Consider the following 18,828-nt stretch of genomic DNA (forward strand, 5'->3'; position numbering starts at 1 on the left):
AAATTTTCCACTGTGGCCTCATGTCAGTGCTCAAAAGTTTCAGACTTTGGAGCATTTCCGAGTTCGGATTTTTGGATTAGGGATGCTCAACCTGTATTTGGAGAGTAGGTCTCTCCAGTGCTCATTTTAGGCTAACATAAGATAGCATACCTGAATTAGCTGGGCACCACAGCTCATCAGCGCACCTGTGGTCACAGGTACTTGGGAGGCTGAGGTGGGAGGTTCACTTGAGTTCAGGAGGCAGAGGTTGCAGTGACCGGAGATTGCGCCATCGCACCCCGGCCTGAGTGATAGTGCGAGACTCCGCCTCAAAAGATTAAAAAAATTAAATTTAAAAAAGCATGCCTGATATAGTTCGGGTCTCCTGACCCAATACTCGGCTCTGGGCCCACTCTGTCACTCCAGGACACATTCTCCCACATCTAGCACCGCAGCAGGTGGAGGCAGGACTACGACTGGCACCGCTCTTTACCCCTGCCTGGCGTGCAGAAGGACTCCTTGCAAAGCTGTTATTTGAACTAAAGTCAGGAAAGGGGGTTAACCCGACCCTGGGGGTTAGAGGTAGTGACACGCCACTTCCTTCAGCATGGGGACACACACTACAGATGTTTCGGTAGATGAACTGGTAGGCTCAGAACATACAACTGGAGAGAGGCAGCTGTGCAGGGTAAGTCCCAGTGACACGATGTTTGCATCTCCAAAAGGTCACTTGGGCTCAACAAAAAAAAAAAGCCAGACCGATGGGCAGGCGTGATCAGTTAGCGCGTTCGTTCTTTCATTCACTAAGTATATACTGAACACTTACATGAGCCAAACCCTATTCTAAGAAGACAGAGGTACAAGTCAGGCGAGCACGCAGGAGTTTGGATTTTAGCCCAAGTTGGAGGAAGTTAATTTTTAAAGCCCCAGTTCTATCGTTTTTAAAATGTGTGATGTTGACCTCTCTGAACTTCTGTTCCTCATAATAAATGACCTACAAATTAGAGTTCTAAGAGAGCTGAGCAGCAAAATGTGTTAAGTCAGTGCCCAAATGTGGAAGCTTGTAGTAATTACAGGTGAAGGACCCCAAGCTCAAGGTTAAAAGACTTGCACCGGGTGTCAAGTGGAAGATCTGTCAATCAGGTCCAGCCGGCGGCCGGGTAGCCTGCAGGAGGTACTCATTTCGCCGAGGAGGAATCTGAGACCAGGCAAGAAGGAAGATCCGCCAAGGTCCACTCAAAGACCTGGCACCGCCGGGATTCGAACCTCGCGCCCACTGCGTTCCGCCACTAGCGCGCGCCCCGACGCCACCCATTGCCGTGGAAACGGCCGGGCGCGTGTTCTTCCACTAGCTCCCTTCTTGCTTTTCATTTTTCTGCGGCGGGATACCCCAGCGACTGAACGTGAGCCGCAGGACGCAACTACGTTCGCTCTCCTCCCCAGACCCGGATCCCTCCGCGGCCGGCGCGCTGCTTCCCGACTCGACGCTCGAAACGGCTTCCCGCGCGCCGCGCCGCGCCGCGCCGCGCCGCGCCCCACCCCCACCCAGTCTCACCCCAACCCCCAGCCCGGCTCACCTGCCGCCCGCGTCTCCATGGCAACGCCCCCACCGCGGAGGAAAAAAAAGCCTCGGGCTCTTCTGGGCCCCCTCCCGTGCCGACCGAGGAGGCGGGGCGCCCTGCTGACGCTTCGCTTTTTATTTTTATTTTTTTAAGAAAAGAGCCAGCGGGGTTATGGCGAATCTGCGGCATCCAACATGGCGGATGGAGTCTTCGCCCTCCTCCCCACGGGGCGCAGACGCCTGCGTAGCGGACGTCCGCCTCGGGTGACCCTCCCCCGGCGCCGAGCGCGGCCCGGCAGGGCCGAGCTAACGCGCATGCTCGCAGCCGAAGGCCGTGTTTTTTATCCTGCTCCGCGGATCCGCCGCGCCTCGTTTTGAGCCACGCCCAGGGAGGGGCCCTCGGGAGGGCCGGAGCAAGGATCTCGAGATCTGGAGTCTGGCGGTTTTGCCTGGCCTTTGCCAAGGCGACCTTAGACCCGCGGCATGTGGGGCTGCTGGGCTGGGCGTGGAAGGAGAGTTCTGGGCACGCTTCGTGTCGCAGCGCTACCTCTCACTACCTAATTTGGGGCAGCGAATTAACTTTTCTTGCTCTCAGTTTACTGATGTGTCCATCGGGGTGCTCCCAACCTGCATCCCGCTGGAAGCTGCGGCGTTTCCTGAAGCGTGGGGTGCTTTCTTTTGGGCCACCCGGCTGGGTTTTAGGGGCTACAGAGCACTGAGCAGCGTAAGATCACACGTGACATGGCGACTTCCTCACGTCTCTTTTTGTCCCGCAACAAGTCTGCGCTAGGTGTGTGCGCCTCCAACACTCGCTCATTCATTTCTCTGCTTGTGGCGCAGCCTTCAGCAGGCTGCTGAGTCTGGTGGAAATTTAATGACCTTGTTTTTGGTTTTGATGTTAAGGTGTTTAGCTCCAACACTGTAGTCCTCGACTCAAATGACATCTTCCAACCCCTAACCCTCACCCCTAGAAACCCATCTAAAGTAACCCTCGTAAGACACTTCATATTTTCTACGTAACGTCCATTCCTATGTGACATTATCTCCCTCCCTTACCTCTGTCAGTCTTGGTCACCCCTTTAGCCTCAGAAACAAACTCAGCCTGACAGTTATTTCATGAGTAATGAGTTGATATGGCCCATGTTCTAAGGTCATTTTCTGTTTTATGACAAATGATAACGTTTTTCACACAGTCATATAAAGTTTTCTTTTTAAATTGTTTGTTTACATTTTCAAAAATCAGTCAACTTAAAATGGTGTACATGCTGCACAGACATGCCCCCCCTAAAAAAAATGTAAAAGCAGACCTCAAGAGACTGAAGTTTGGGAAACTGATTTGTTTTCATGATTCCCCTGAAATGCTAGTCTTTGCCTGTTCTTCTTTTCCTGGAATAACCCTCTGTGGTTGCTGCTCAACATGAAATTCTCAGGCCGTGAGCCCTGAAGCTCACAATTCACGTTCCCACAGCTGTGGTTGCACTGGCCTAGCTCTGTCCCCCATTTTTCTGTTTGCACAACCTCCCTCCTCACTAGACTGAGCTTCCTGAGCAGCCCTGACAGGTCCTTTTCATTTTGTTTTCCCGGCGCCTGTTGCATAGTCATATTACTGAATGAACACTTCGTTCTGGGGTCGCTTATTTTTTAGGAGGAAAACTCCCTTGGGCATTGAGCTTCAGGATGACTCATCTGATTTCTCAGGAGCTTTCCTGCCTGCTCCTTAACACTGTTCTTGGGAAATACGGAACCATGAAAAGACCTAAAGTTGTCTAGTCCGTTAAATATGTGCTCAGAGATATAGCCTCCCCACCTCTTCATTTCATCCTCACAATCTGGAAGGTTAAGTTGGGCAATATGATTATTGTTCTTTTCCAGATGAGAAAAAAGGAATGTTCAGGGTGGTCAAATGGCTTTCTGAGATTACACAGCAAAACAGTGAAGAGCCAGGTGTGGACCTCCCTTCTCCATGCCCAGTGTTCCTCCCCCACCGCATGTGGAATGTATCCAAATTGCCCCCCAGGCCTCCAGGAGAGCCTCTAAGAGAGCCCATTTCAAGACAGCCACAGAGTCGCTGCACAGCCATCACGTCCTCCACCACAAGATACATGGTTAGGTGGGGCCCATCAGAATCTTTATTTGGAAATGAACTGCTCAAAGAGCTGCATTGATGAGCTTTTTCTTTTAGAACTATAAATATTTACAATAATCATTATTTTGCTATGAATCGATTTCTGTCAGGAAATTAGAGTTGTCCTGGGTTGCTGACAGTATTGGTTTTGTGCCGGTTTGCCTTTCTCGCAGCAGCATTTAAATGTTGTTTATTGATTAGCAGATGGATTGCTCCTAGATGTGACCAAACAAACTTTGGAAATGAAACAATTTAAAATTTGTCTCAAAACCCAATTACCTTAGAATGCTGAAGACAAATTAAAAGAAGAAATTGTGGACTGTGGATGATGGTTCTGGGTTAATTATTTGGAAAGCTATGATTTTCTCCACTATTCCCATGGCATTTTCTTCCTCCTACCCATTCATCATTCAGAGAAGAGTTACTGAGCACCTATTATTACTGGAAACTGTCCTGGCCATAGGCAGATGGAAATGACTAAGAGATGGCCCCTTTCTGTGGGGGAATCCAGGTTCGTAAATGGAGAGAGGAGTCCACAGCTGGCTCTTCCATGGCCTTACTATGTGATTTGCACATTTTCAATCAGCAAACATCTCTATTATTTCTATTTGCCAGTAGTATTTCAAAATGCCTTCAATTAATGAAGACACATTTGTGGAATTGGATGTAAATCACTCAAAAGTGTATAATTAATGGCAACCTGCCTCGGTGGTGGTTCCTAGAGGAGAGCAGCTTCCCAGCTGCCCACTGGTGGCAGTCGGCCTCTTGAAGCTAGTATGTGAATGAATTTGTGTCCATAAATGTATCGACATCAAATGGCATTTAGTTATATAAGAAATATAATTAATTTGCACAACTGAATATATTCGTGTCAATAATTTTATAATATCCAATATCTTTATGAGAAATGAACATATACATGAAAACAATAATTTAGGAACATAATTTCACAAGATGCTTTCTTGAAAGAAGGTTTTGATAAAGGATACAGGCGACCTCGAAATAATGGATCTTGGCTGGGCATGGTGGCTCATGCCCGTAATCCTAACACTTTGGGAGGCCAAAGCTGGAGGATTGCTTGAGCCCAGGAGCTCAAGGATGGAATAAGCTATGATCATGCCACTGTACTCCTCCAACCTGGGCAGCAACAAAGCAAGACCCTATCTCTAAAATTCGTGTGTGTGTGTGTGTGTGTATGTATATATATACACACACATATAATGATAAAATCAGAGGTAGGAATAATCAGTTTGGGTTAAGAGTCAAAAATCTAAATAGGTACATTGTAGAAAATAATCCACTTAAAAATCACATAAAAGAGAAAGCTGTATTAATACTAGAACTATATGAGTAATCGCACTATGAAGACAATTACAAGCTTAGGAAACAGCATCTTTTCCACCTGTCTTTCCAGTGGCATGGAGTGCCATCGCATCCCTGGTCTGCCTGTGCACACCTGTGTGTATTCTCAGTACCCAAGTATCAATCTCCGGAGTGGATTTCATTCGCAGTGGCCAGGGCCCCTTCAAAGAAGCTAACTCCACGTGTGGGAGGAAGGGAACATCAGAATGACCTGAAACATCTTGCTATTCTCAGAAAACCAGGTTCCTTCCAAAAAATGCTGGGTTAGTGCTGACAGGACAAAGGAACAGGCAGTGACAATTTGCATATCACTACAACTGGAGATCTATGGTTGTTGATCTACAAGTTGACTCTATGAAAAGCCATGAGGCTTTACTGATAAAAAGTTAACATTGTATATGTAAAAATAGACAAATAACTGTGTAATTACAAAACTAGTTACAATTCAAAGAAAGGGTCAAAATAGGATATTTTAGTAAAGAGACAGGTTTGGTAGATACGGGGTCTTATTTCTTCCTTGAAGTTCTGTGTGTCTGTTTATAAAATGGTATATTTATATAAATGCCTAAGAGTAAGTCAAAGACTTCCAGAAGACTAGGAACCATGCCAAAACCAGGAAGGGCAGGTCAGCACCAGTGGTCTCATAAATAACCAGGTAAACGGGGGGGTTCAATAATTTATGTTGCAAGTTAATGGATTAGCCAGATATCCTAAGGGAGTAGCTGATAGATTAAACTGCTATATAGCCCTGCTAATGTTAATGAAATGCTAATGATGCATAATGAAGGTCATTGTAAACGGCGGCAGAACATCATGTTCCCAAGACTTCATGCACATGGGAGTGAAGATTGTGAGAACTTGGTGTAAGTCCTGTTGACGTAACAGTTGAAAATGGTCTGAGGGAGGCCCCACCAGCAAATGCCCGCTGCCACCAAGAACCCACCGGTCCAGGCCCAAGGCTGCCACTCAGTGCACCTGGGAAGGAGATCATCTTTCTCTCTGCGGTCCAACAAGGGCAGTCCTGAAACAGTATAAAAACACATTTTGTAGAAATGACAAATTTGTCAAGTCAATAACAACTCTTTTTTTTTTTTTTTTTTTTTTTTTTTCCGACACAGAGTCTTGCTCTGTCACCCAGGTCTGAGTGCAGTGGCGAAATCTCAGCTCACTGCAACCTCCACCTCCAGGGTTCAGGCCTCCTGCCTCAGACTCCCAAGTAATTGAGATTATGAGTGCTCACCACCATGCCCAGCCAATTTTTGTATTTTTAGTAGAGAAGGGGTTTTACCATGTAGGCCAGGCTGGTCTTGAACTCCTGACTTTGCAATCCTCCTGCCTCGGCCTCCCAAAGTGCTGGGATTACAGGCATGAGCCTCCATGTCCAGCGTAATAACAACTGTTTTTACAAAGTTAAGGGATGGGCACAGTAAAAACTTTTGTGTTAAATTTTAAGGTGTTTGAAGCATTTCGAAGTTACATTCGACAGTTACATTGAAACAAGATAATTTGACTGTGTAAATGTTTAGGAAAATTTTATTTTGAAAGTTTTAAGTTTTAATTTATCAGTTATATTTAAATCGTTTAGGAAAAGTCGGGCACAGTGGCTCACACCTGTAATCCCAGCACTTTGGGAGGCCAAGGCAGGAGGATCACAAGGTCAGGAGTTCAAGACAAGCAAGGCCAACATGATGAAACCCCATCTCTACCAAAAATACAAAAAATTAGCCAGGCATGGTGGCAGGCACCTGTAATCCCAGCTACTCAGGAGGCTGAGGCAGGAGAATTGCTTGAACCCAGGAGGTGGAGGTTGCAGTGAGCCGAGATCATACCACTGCACTCCAGCCCAGGCGACAGATTAAGACCCTGTCTCAAAAAAAAAAAAGGAAAAATATTTATAACAAAATTTTCTTTAAATCAGCTATGAGTAGGAGTAACAGGGCCATGAAAAAAGGGGCAGGGAGTGGGGTTTGGATCCCAGCAACCAAAAGGAAAACGAGGAGACCTACCAGAGCCTGGCACTGTTGGGTGCACAGCTGGGACCCAACAGACAGCTGTTGAAGAAAAGGAGAAGGGGTAGAGGGAGGGAAAGATGGGGTGAGGGATTGAGGAAAAGGAATAATACATAATTAAGCATTTATTTGTAGCTGTCGCGTAAACAGCACTGCTTTGGATGTTCAGAAGAGAGAAAAACTATTTCAAATAAAGGATGGCATCTGGTGTCCTTGACTAGAGGGCTGGTTAAACGGATGGTTCAGTCATATGGGGAAATACGATGCAGCGGTCTGAAAGAATGAGAGTGGCACGTGCGGAGACCCGGGGTGTGCTCTGCAATGCATCCTTGAGTGAAAAGAGCTGGGTGCGGGACAGCATCGGGAGCACGCTGTCGCTTGTGAACATGGTTGTACATGCACAGAAAAGCCGAAAGTGTGGAAAGAAACTGGCTAGAGCAGACAGCTTTGGAGACAATGTTTGGGCCTGGAGATCTGGCTCACAGGGAGACTGACTTCATCGAACATCCTTTTGAAATATTGGGATGTTTAACCACATGCATATACTGCCTCTTCAGAGAAGAAAGGGGAGGATTTCGAAGCCCAATCTCCAGATCCGTTCCTACTTTTATTACTCAGTAGCTTTGACCTTGGACAAGTTACTTATCTGCAATGTGCTTCCCTTCTCTGGGCAATGAAGGTGTCGAGCCACACATCAGGGGTTGGTGGAAGAGAAATGAGACAAGAAAATGCAGTTGAGTGCTGTGGGTGGGGGCGAATCAAGTGGCTTCAGCCCCTTTGGCCACCAAAGAAGCTCAGCAGCCGCAGCAGCAGTGGCAAGAGTGAGAGCCAACACGCGGGGTGTTGTTTGATTTAAGGGCTGCTGCCAGCCAGCCGCAGAACTCGAAAAAGTGACCTTAAAGTCTCTGGATTTCAGTTCTTTCATCTGTAAAAGGGCAGTGGTGGGGCGTGGCAATGACACTAGATGGTTCACTTCAGCTAAAAACAGACATAAAACATGATTTTAATATTGGTTGGAAATGACTCAGTGTAGTAACAGAGGCAGAAGAAAAGCCCCCAAGGGAGTTCGCAGCACGGAACCATCACTTCCAGCTGCGAATGTGCAGTGGGGAAGAGGACATTGCAGAAAGGAGAAACTGGTGGGCTCTTTACCTAAGTCACCCAGAGCCTGATGCCAGGCAAATGTTTACTCTTTCAGCTGTTTTTGTAAAGGCCAACAGAAAGGAGAGGTACCTGGACAGTCTGTACAATGGTGGCCCCCAATGAACTATGCCTCCTTGTAATCATGTCCTAGTGTAATCCCCTCTGACACTGACTTTGGTATTGACCATGTGACTTGCTTTCACCGTGGGACACAAACAGCACAAGCACAAACTTGATAAACACTTGGACACTGGGTCTTTGGAACACCGTCTCTGGAAGCCAGCCTCCATGCTGTAAGGAAGCTCAAGCTAAACTACCAGATGATGAGAGGACATGGAGAGAAAACCCAGAGGATAGGAGTCCTCATGGGCATTCAAGTCTTAGCTGTTCCCCAGCCAATGCAGCCATGTGGGTGACCTCAGCAGCCCTGCACTGTGCAAGAGAACTACCCAGCTGAACCGGTCAACCCATAGGATTGCAAAACATGATAACCTGTTGTTGATTTAAGCCACTAAGTGTGGAAGTAGTTTTTTGGGCAGCAATAGATAACTTAGTATTGTGGGAAGCTAGAATTTCACTTTCAGGGAGGGTTTGAGAGCTGCTGAGTCCATGGGGAAGGATGCAGTCTTAAGCTTACTTCCCCAGAAGCAAAAGGGGAATGAGATAAACAGACCTTTGGCTGGACTCCAAGCGTCTCTCAACCAAAGAAAGTTTACTGAAGAAAAAAAGAGAAACTTGGCTGAGATCTGAAGTGTGATGAGAATTTGGAACAGGGAGGACAGGCCAGGAGGCCCTTCTGAAAGTAGGAAGCCACAGAAGCAAACGGTGTCAAGGAGGAGGATCCAGGGCGGGCCTGGCCGCGAGAGGGCACCTTGCAGAAAGCACCGCAGTTGGCAGTAAGCAGGCATTTTCCAGAAGAATCCCAAAGGCAAATACTCTGTTCTGCTCTCAGTTAACCTGTGCAACTGTCAGACCACATACACCGTGGAATCCAGAGGTAGCTGCTGTGGGAGTGAATCTTCTTGCTGCTGCCAAAGTGAGTAGAAATTAAAGGGAATAAAATAACAATGGTGGTATGGGCCCAGCCTTCTAGAGTTTTCCATGCCCTTCATTTCACATAGCCTTCACACCATCCTATAGGGTCGGGAGGGCATGAATAAGAAGCCTCCTCCCAAAGATGAAAGAACAGAGAACAAAAGGAGCTGAGGGACTTCTATGAGGCCATGCAGCAATCTGGGGCCTGGAAACATGAGCTCATCCAGCCCGGCCTTTCTGCTGTGCCTCTATCATCCACTTGTCCAGGGAGGGTGCCAGCCCTGTGTGTGCTTAGTGAGAAGTGTGGGGTGAGAGCAAGCACAGGAAAGAAAGCCCCGTTATGACCAGGTTATGCCCTGAGCTGCCTGGCCCACTCATTCCACTGGCCTGTGTTATACCCAGGACGGGCCTTACGTCCCAGGGTTTCTGCTGAGCAACCAGTCAGCGTGCTGCTGAGCACCCCATGTGAAATGGTCAGCTGCTTTCCTTCTACCAGTGCCAACTGCTGCACCTGCCAGTCTCTGCCTAGCCTCCACCACTGATGCTGCTGTAAGAGGAAGAAGATTCCCATCTGAACAGAATTCTCATGCATGCCTTTCAAACCAAGGAGCCCACAGGTTGATGGAAGAGAATGACACAGAGTGGAGGCAGCTGCACTCAGGTGTTTATAGTGCACATACATGATTCATCTCAAGCCAGACAAGCCATGCTGCACCTGACGGCTCGCCATTTCTCGGAGATGCCAAGCCTTCTTAAACTCTGAGCCTCTGCATGTGTCTCGAACATTTTACCCACGTTTGTCTACTTGCTGGACTCCTTTCCATCCTTCAAAACTCAGACCAAATGTCCCTGCTCTGTGAAGCCCTCCTTACTTCCAAGGCAAGTTAGTGACTCCCATAGCCCCTTTCCATGATTCTTACATATTGTACCACATCTCGTAACATACTTGGCTTCCCTGTTGACAGGGGACTCCTGCAGGCCAGGACTCACCTCCCTGTGTCCTCTCCCAGCAGATGACCTCAGCCCTCATGGCTGAAGAAGTTGGTAAGAAACTGACAATTTGGTGTGTGAAAATTTTAAAAACTGTCAGCAAGTTCAATGAATAACATTTGAGGGGAATTCATTATGAAAATGGGATCAGGCCATTCATGCCTTAAGCATTTATGGAGTGCCTACCAGGTACCCAAAGTGTGCTCCAAAGAGGCACAGGTGAGGTCACAGGATCTGTCCTCAGATCCGGATTTCACAGCCCAGTGGAGGAAGTGATGCCTGACAAGGTGAGTGTCATACAACACACCACTCATGGGAGGAAAAAAGCTCTGGAGCAATGGCAAGGAGACAGAGCCCACTCTAGGAGTCGGGAAGATGTAGGAGGCACACCTCAGTGGGGCGGAGAGTCCCTGGAAACTGTGCTTCAGGCAGAAGGGACAGCCTGGGCAAGAAAGAGCATGCCAGGCACAGGGGAATTTGGTCATAAGAGGAGGAAAGAGTATAAGAAGACCGGATTTGCCCTATCGCATTCAAGGGTGGCTCTCTTGGCCAGCATCATTCAGGTGGCTGTTTTGAGTTGTTCCCGGCAGCCTCCAGCAAAGACAAAAGAGGACTGTGTACAAGCTCTCACCTGGCCAGGCCCTCGTGACTGGCAGCTTACATTGCCAAGACAGCTGCTTGGATCATGAGATGGAGCACAGTTGGCCCAAAAGGCAAATAAGAAATGATCCATGGTGTCACCTCGAGTGCCTCAAAATCACTGGAGCACATGCAGAGAGCCCACCTCTCACTTTGCAGATGAGGAAGCAGAGGAGGGGAGGGAGTTGTCTAAGGTCACACTGCAGGACAAGCATTGAGTGACAGGGCAGGAATCAGGCACCTGGGGAGATGGAGCTGCAAAGGACACTGTCCTCGACCTTGAAGGGCTTACAATGTGTTATTGATTGAACTGTGCCCCCCTTAACTCGTAGGTTGAAATCTTCACCCCCACTACTTCCAAATGTGACTGCATTTGGAGAAGGGGCTTCTAAAGAGGTGATTAAGGTAAAGGGAAGTCATATGAGGATCCAGTATGGCCAAGGTCCTTATAAAAAGTGGAAATTAGGACAGAGACACACAGAAGACACAGAAAAAAGGTGGCCATCTACAAGCCACCTTCTACAGAAGAGGCCTCAGAATGAACCCAACCCTGCTGACACCTTGATCTTGGGCTTCTAGCCACCAGAATGGTGAGGACATAAATTCCTGTTGCTTAAGCCACCCAGTCTGCGGTATTTATTACAGCAGCCACAGCACACTAGTACACAAGGAGGTCCTGGGAGTTTGGGGCCAGTAGGCTATACTGCAAAGAGAATGGGGACACAGGGCCAGGGCTCAGAGAGGTGCTATTTACTAAATCACTAAATAGGGAAAGATTTCATTAGTATAATAACCACCATGACCATAACTCATGTATATGGGTTGAACAGAAGCCCTGCTGGTAGGTGGCCAGCTGGTCTCAGGTGGTCTGAGCTTTTCCTGTTTTCATCACTGAAAGTCCCAGAACCTCTTCAGCCTGCCCTGGGTATCATTCTATCAGTTATGGTACCTGCTGGTCAGGTTACCCAGTGCAGGCTAGAAGCCTTCAGAGGGGAGCTGTCTATAGCAAGGGGAAGAAACTTGCCCCCCTTCCCCTTGCAGAGTCAAGATTACCATGGGGTCTGGGGGAATTCACCCCACACTCCCCAGTTAAAGTGCTTCTCCCTTTGCTGACTGAAGTCCAAGCGGTTCTCGCCCATGGAAGTCCTTGGCAACCAAGCTCACCTCTCCACCTCTGCTCTCCACTGCAAGCTCAGTTCCAGTTGTGCCTCTGCAGGTTATTTAAAGTAACTCTCTGGGGCCTTGCTTGGGAAAACAGTTCCCCATCTGCTCCTACCCCTGCTCCCCTTTGCAGATCTACCTCCAGCTCTCTGGGCTGGAAGTTATCTACTCAGAGAAGGCTTCCTCAACCCTGCAGATTAAGGCTAGCATCCTTCCTGCCTGTTTCCTGGGCACACTGTACTGCCCCATCCCACATATTGTTATGGCTTGTTTAACTACTTTCTCCCTCAGAATGGCAAGCTGCCTCAGGGCACAAGTTCAAGTGCCTGGCAAAGAGTGGTATATTAGTCTGATCTCCGATGGCTTTCAAGAAATATCTGAGACTCAGCAATTTATAAAGAGGATGAATTGGCTCACCATTCCACAGGCTGTACAGGAAGCATAGCGCTGGCATCTGCTCAGCTTCTGGGGAAGCCTCAGGAAATTTACAATCATGGCAGAAGGTGAAGGGGGAACAGGCACATCTTACATGGCCAGAGTAGGAGCAAGAGAGGGATGGGAAGAGGTACTATACACTTTTATACAACCAGATCTCTTAAGAACTCTATCACAAGAACAGCACCAAAGGCATGGTGCTAAACCATTCACAAAGGATCCACCACCATGATCTAATTACCTCCCATCAGGTCCCACCCTCAACATTGGGGATTACAATTCAACATGAGATTTGGGTGGGGACACAGAGCCAAACTATATCAAGTGGGCCTCCCATAAATACTGAATGAATAAAGCAATTAGATAAGAGTTAAAGAAAGTGGCATGGGCAAACCAGAGCCAGTTTTGTTAAATTAAGTCATTGGTCCTGTGCACCTATAAACAGGAAAAGCTCTGCCTTCAGCTCACCACTGTGAGGTCAGGCTGGGTGGGGAAAGAAGCAGAGACCCAGGATTCAGTAATTACCGTGTGGTGGTTAACTGTTTATTAATCCATTCAATTCATTCATTCATTCTATCAATGAATGAATTGATGGAATGAATTAATTAGTGGACTTAACTCATTCCATTAACTTATTCCATTAATTCATTCTTTTCCTTTAAGACCCATGGTGTGCCAGGCACTGCCTAGGTTCTGGGGGGTACAACGATGAGTGAAACAGACAAGAGTCCTCCTTTCATGGGGTCTGGAATTGTTAACAGTGGGGAATTCGTATGGTTCCAGAGAAACTTGATTCTTGCTTCTCAAAGGAAAGAATTCATCTGAGGAAGGATCCTTCCTCAGGACAAGCAGGAAAGGAAAGGAAGTAAAGTAAACTTGGAAGAGGGCCAAGCGGGCAACTTGAGAGATTCAAGTGCCCTGTTTGACCTTTGAGTTGGGGTTTTATGTATTGGCACGCTTCCAGGGTTTTTCATCTCTCCTCCCTTGATTTTTCCTTGGGGCAAGCTGACTGCTTGAGCTGCGGCCTGCCAGCACCTGGGAGGGGCCGCATGCGCAGTGTGTTTACTGAAATTGTGCACATGCTCACTTGAGGCATTTTCCCCTTACCAGGCGAGTGTTCCTAGAGGAAGGTCATATATACCAGTTAAACGCCACCATTTTGCCTCTTAGTGCGCGTGCTTGAGCCCACGCACCCAAGTCCTGAGTCCAGCTCCTGAGGTCTTATTGGGAAGTGGCTGATCACCAGCTTCAGGGTTTGGGGGGTTTTCTTTGAGATGGAGTCTCACTCTGTCACCCAGGTTGGAGTACAGTGCTGTGATCTCAGCTCACTGCAACCTCCACCTCCCAGGCTCCAGCAGCAAGCAGTCCTCCCACCTCAGCCTCCCGAGTAGCTGGGACCACAGACGAATGCCACCACACCTGGCTGAATTTTTTTTTTTTTTTTTTTTTGGATTTTGGTAGAGATGGGATTTTGCCATTTTGCCCAGGCTGGTCTTGAGCTCCTGAGCTCAAGCAATCCACCACCTCCCAAAATACTGGGGTTTAGTTTACAGGTAGGAGCCACCGCACCGGGCTGGGTATTTTCTATCTATTGAGAGACTGCCTTTCCCTGGCACTGGCTGTGAACAATTATTATTTTAGAGAGACAGTTTAACAGCCACCTGACCATCACCTGATGCTTGCCTAACCTTCCTTGGGAAGACCCTTTCCTGCCCTGCTCATGTCTGCCTTGCTACCCACTCTAACAGGATGACTGACACTAAACAAACACAAGATAATTTCATCTAAGGAGTGACATGAAGGGAAAAAAAAAACAAGAAGTAATGTTTTCTAGAATGTGCCTGGGGGAAGGGAATGAATCTTTGGAGTGGGTGAGCAGGAAAGATCTCTGCAAGTAGGCAACATTTGAGCTGAAACCTGAGTGATGAGAAAGAGCCAGCCTGGTGGACACCTGAGAGAAAAGTGATCCAGATGGAGGAAGCGGCTGGTGCAAAGGTCCTGAGGTCAGACCACTGCTGTGTTTGAGGAGCGGAGGAACGGCTGTGGAGGCTGGTTCAATCGTACGCAGAGGACAGGGCCCTGTCACTACGCTGTCTCCTCCATCTGCCTTTCTCTCTCTGTGATCATTGAACACCCTGTCTCTCCTCCTCTCATGGAACTGCCCTTTTGGGATTTCTACAAACACTGAAGTATGAAACCAAATTTTAAAGCATACTGCAAATTATAATGCTTTTTCAAGTACCACCTATTTTACACGTCAAGCCAGTTTTGTGACTTCAAAATGAATAGGGCTTTTTTTTTTTTTTGAGAAGTCACGAGATGAGAAACTAAGGCTATCCATCTATGGCAGGGGCGGGGAATCTTTTTCTGTAAAGGGCCAGATAGTAAATATTTTCAGTTTTGCAGGCCACAGGGTGTCTACTGAAGCTACTCCACTCTGCCACTGTGAAAGCAGCCAAAGGGAATGTAAATAAAAGCCTGTGGCTGTGTGCCAATAAAAGTTCATTTACAGAACCAGGTAGGAAGTGAGATTTGCCCCCTAGGTTATAATTTGCCAATCCCTAATCTACTTATCATAATGGTAAATATCATTATGAAAAATGCATTTATTGTTCTTTGAGCACTAGCTATGGGCCAAGCAAACAGGGCACTTTTGGGTGCTCCTGTCTCCTGGTAGTGAGCACACATGATGTACCAGGTACAATGTGAGTAATGAGCAGAGGAGTACCTGAAATGTGTCACACCTCACCTGGATATACTACTCGTGATGCAATTCTATTTTTAAAAATTTGAGATTCCAATATTACATTTTTTAAGTTTATGAAATATTTTTCCCAAGGTCAAGCTTAAGCCAGTTGACTCTTCACAACTGACTGGGCTTGGTGGCTATTGGCAGCCTTCCAAGATCACAGGGAGGAAGGTGAGGGCCTGAAAGACCTCACTGGCAATCTCTGCCAGGTGGCATGTACAGGGAAGGCAAGCCTCACATGGAATTGTGCAAACTGTTTCTAAGCAAGCAGATATAGAAACAGGCATGCAAGCTTTTCCGAAAAGTCTGTGAGGCCCTACTTTGTGCCCTTTAGACTATCCAGTAAATCATGAAAGGTTCATGTGAAGCAGATACCCCAATAATTTAGCAGGAAGGTTTAGCTAATCTTCTAGAGGGACTGGCTGGAAAATCTCCAGCTGCAAGTCCAGGGCACCACTCTGGAGGCTGTGAGCAATGCTGGGCTCAGCGGGCTCCTGCATCCTGTCCAGGTGTGCCTGCAAAGATACACACCCAATCCCAGATCCTAAACCATGTTTACTACTGGTGAAACATTAGCCAAGGATCTAATAAAAAGTTTTGATAACTTATAACAGCACTCCTGAAGTCTGCATTTCTGAGCAAGGCTTCCAAATGTTAAAATTGCAGCGTCTATATTAAAATCAGTTTGCACACACATATATAAGAATGTTTATGCTGAAACATTTTAAAGTAAATTATACATTACATAACCTATCTCTCTCCTCTTATAGTAAATTTCTGATGCTTTGGAGAATTCATTCCTTTTTTCCAGTTACTCATTCTGGATTTTTTTTTTTTAAATGGAAGGTGAAAGAAAATATATGACTTTTTATATTCAATTTTGAAGTTGTAGCAATATTCTATACACTAATTGTCACATGCAAAAGTTTAAAATAATCCTTAAATATTCTTAGGAGAATTGTACTATCAAGAAAGAATGCGTATCTTTTCCAACTAATAGTTTCATCTCTAACTAATACCTTTGTAAAGAACGCTGGCCTATAACTTATAGACATGACCCCTGAATGGCAGAGTCACCATGCCCGGCCAGGAGGAGTTTTTACATCACCCTTAACACTGCAATTTACTTTAGTAAACTCTGTGACCCTGGGACCTTCATTCCTAGGCCCCTCTGTAAAATTGGAAGACGGGTTTGGGCTGCCCCTGGGATTTCATCCACCCCGCCATTCCAACACCAGAGCTGGCCAAGCCATCAGCCCGCGATTCCGACTGCCAGTAAGGGCTTTCTTCCCAAATGAAGCTCTGTGAATAGCATCGTCCTTATGAGCAACGCTCCTGAAGCTTGACTGCTTTCGTTTGTAATCCTGACAAGCTGATTATCCTTACAAGCTGGGGTCCTGGGCATATTCTAAAACTTTGTATGTAAAACAAAACTTAGAGTATCCACTCCATGAATTAATACATCATAGCTAGATTTTTCTTTTACAATATGCAAAGCCGTGCTTCTATTAGACTCAGTGGAATCTGGAGTCTTGCAAACCTAATCAATATTTTCATTTTCTCCTCCCAGGCTTTGCATTTTGACAGTGTTTGGGTCAGTTAGATTAGGCTGGTGTCTGCCTGCCATCTGGATTTGGTGACCTGGCCTTTGGTTGTTACTCTCTACTCCCACTTGTGTCAGGGAGAAAGCAAAAGAGAAGTCTGGCCTGGGAATTTCTTGCTACAAAGGAAGTTCTGGGAATATTGAAAGTGAAGCCTGCACTCTCCCCATCTCAGAGGGAGCGATGCCCCAGGCCAGATGCCCCCAGTGACCAGCCAAAGGCCCAAACTCCTCCTCCCTCACCTAGCTAGCCAGCTACCCTGCAGCTTGCAGTGATCTGCATCAGCCTCAACATTTCCCATGAGTGTCACCTTTTAAAGGTGCACGTGGCACAGTGCCAGCCTCCTTTGGATGCTACAGAGTCGCCTAGGCACACAGTCCACTTCCCCACTCCCCCTTCCTGCCAGAGTCGTATTTGACACAAGAGAGACCTTTATCAGTCCCATCATCCTGGACTCCTAGGGCAGCACGTGGAACATCCTCCGTGATCAGGAACAATTTGTTAGAGGAGAAGATGAATAAATAAACGTCTCCATTCTCTGCCATCAGCAGTACTCTATTCTCTACTGTCTCCATTCTCTACTGTTCAGTAGACGTGAACAGGAGCATTTTGGTGTGATCCCCTATTTAAAGATGTGTAAGGAACTCTCTTCAAGGGTCCCCATGACAACATTTAACACAAAATGTTGGGGTTCAAATGACTAAAGATCTTTTCATTGAACTCCCTCAGTTTACGGACGGGGGACCTGAGGCCCAGAGAAACTAAACATTCATCAGGCAGCCAAGATGACGAAGGCATGCAAATCCATGTCTTTTGAGTAACTTTAAAGAAGCTAGAAATATTCTGGTTTCTTTTCCTGGAGAAGATAGCATTCCGTGGGAATATGAGCACTGATTTTTTGAACATCTGAAGGGCTACTATATGAGGAAAAGCTCCTAAGAGATCAGAAGTATCCAAAGATGAAACGGTTGCCCCTTGAGGCTGTGAGTGCTCTATTGCCGGAGGTGTCCAAGCACAAATAGAAATAGCTTAGAGAGAGGAGAAGCATCCAAGTGCACGGGGCGGGGGAGGGGCAGGCAGAAAAAATGTCTGAAGTGATAAACACAGAAAACAGCAAGTGTCGGAAGGATATGGAGCAAGTGGAACTCTCAGGCACTGCATGTGGGGGAGGTAATGGTGCAACCACTTTGGAAAACTAGCAGTTTTTAATAAGGTTAAACTTACGTCTTCCCTGAGTTCCAACAATTCCACTCCCAGGAATAGACTCAACAGAAGCACATACGTATTTTTTGCAAAACACATATATGAGATATTCGTAGCAGGTTACTCATAATAGCCCCAAGTTGGAAACTACCCAATCTACTGCTCATCGACAGTAAAATGAATAAACAAATGTTAGTATAGTCACACAATGGAATATTATACAGAAGTCAGGATACTTTTTCTGTAAAGGGCCAGATAGTATTTTCAGCTTTGCAGGCCATATGGCCTACATCTCAACCACTCCGTTCTGTCATTGGAGTGCAAAAGCAGCCATAGACATAGACATATACAGAAATAAATGGGCATGGCTGTGTTTCAAAAAGAACCTCAATTTACAAAAGCAGATGGAATACACAGTGTGTTCAGTTTTTGAAAATGCATTAAGGTGCACAGCTATGGTATGTGTACTTTCTGAATGTATATAAAAAGGTTTTCCATTTTTTAAAAAGAGTTTTCAATAACAAGTTGAAAAACAAATAGGGGCAGGGCAGTTATTGGCCTGTGTGTCTATGATTCAACGGCCAGTCCCAGATAAAACAGTTAGATAATAGCACAGCTGGACCTGAAACTCAGGCCTCCAGCTCCCAGAAAGAAAAGGGAATTCATACCTATGAGTGTTTCCAGTGTGCAAGGCACTTGTCACAATCATTCCTCATCATAGCTCTCAGAGAAGGCATTATTATGCTCATTTTTTGTAGATGAGAAAACAGGGGCCCAGAGTGGGTCCAAGCTTAGCCAGGATCATACATCTCGTCATCAGCAGCAGTGCCATCTGA

The 18,828-nt window shown here is 46.6% G+C and overlaps 1 protein-coding gene across 3 annotated transcripts in view; it reads right to left on the reverse strand.

Annotated features, from left to right (window-relative positions):
• ZFAT (zinc finger and AT-hook domain containing) overlaps positions 1-1,878 on the reverse strand; it is a 236,298-nt gene extending 234,420 nt beyond the window's left edge. The window contains exons 1-2 of one of the 3 annotated variants that reach the window (XM_033202303.1): positions 1,557-1,851; positions 151-307 (exon numbers count right to left, since the gene is read on the reverse strand). Coding sequence is in view for 1 of the 3 variants with exons in the window: in XM_033202302.1 (XP_033058193.1) it covers positions 1,557-1,575 (19 nt within the window). In the remaining 2 variants the exon portion in view is untranslated. Of the gene's footprint in view, positions 1-150; positions 308-1,556 lie in introns of all 3 variants that reach the window. The other 2 variants (XR_004435171.1, XM_033202302.1) reach the window with 2 other exon arrangements.
• Between the last annotated feature and the right edge of the window lie 16,950 nt (positions 1,879-18,828).

Source organism: Trachypithecus francoisi, unplaced genomic scaffold, assembly GCF_009764315.1.
Source record: "Trachypithecus francoisi isolate TF-2019V2 unplaced genomic scaffold, Tfra_2.0 Lachesis_group7, whole genome shotgun sequence".
NCBI classification, from domain to species: Eukaryota; Metazoa; Chordata; class Mammalia; order Primates; family Cercopithecidae; genus Trachypithecus; species Trachypithecus francoisi.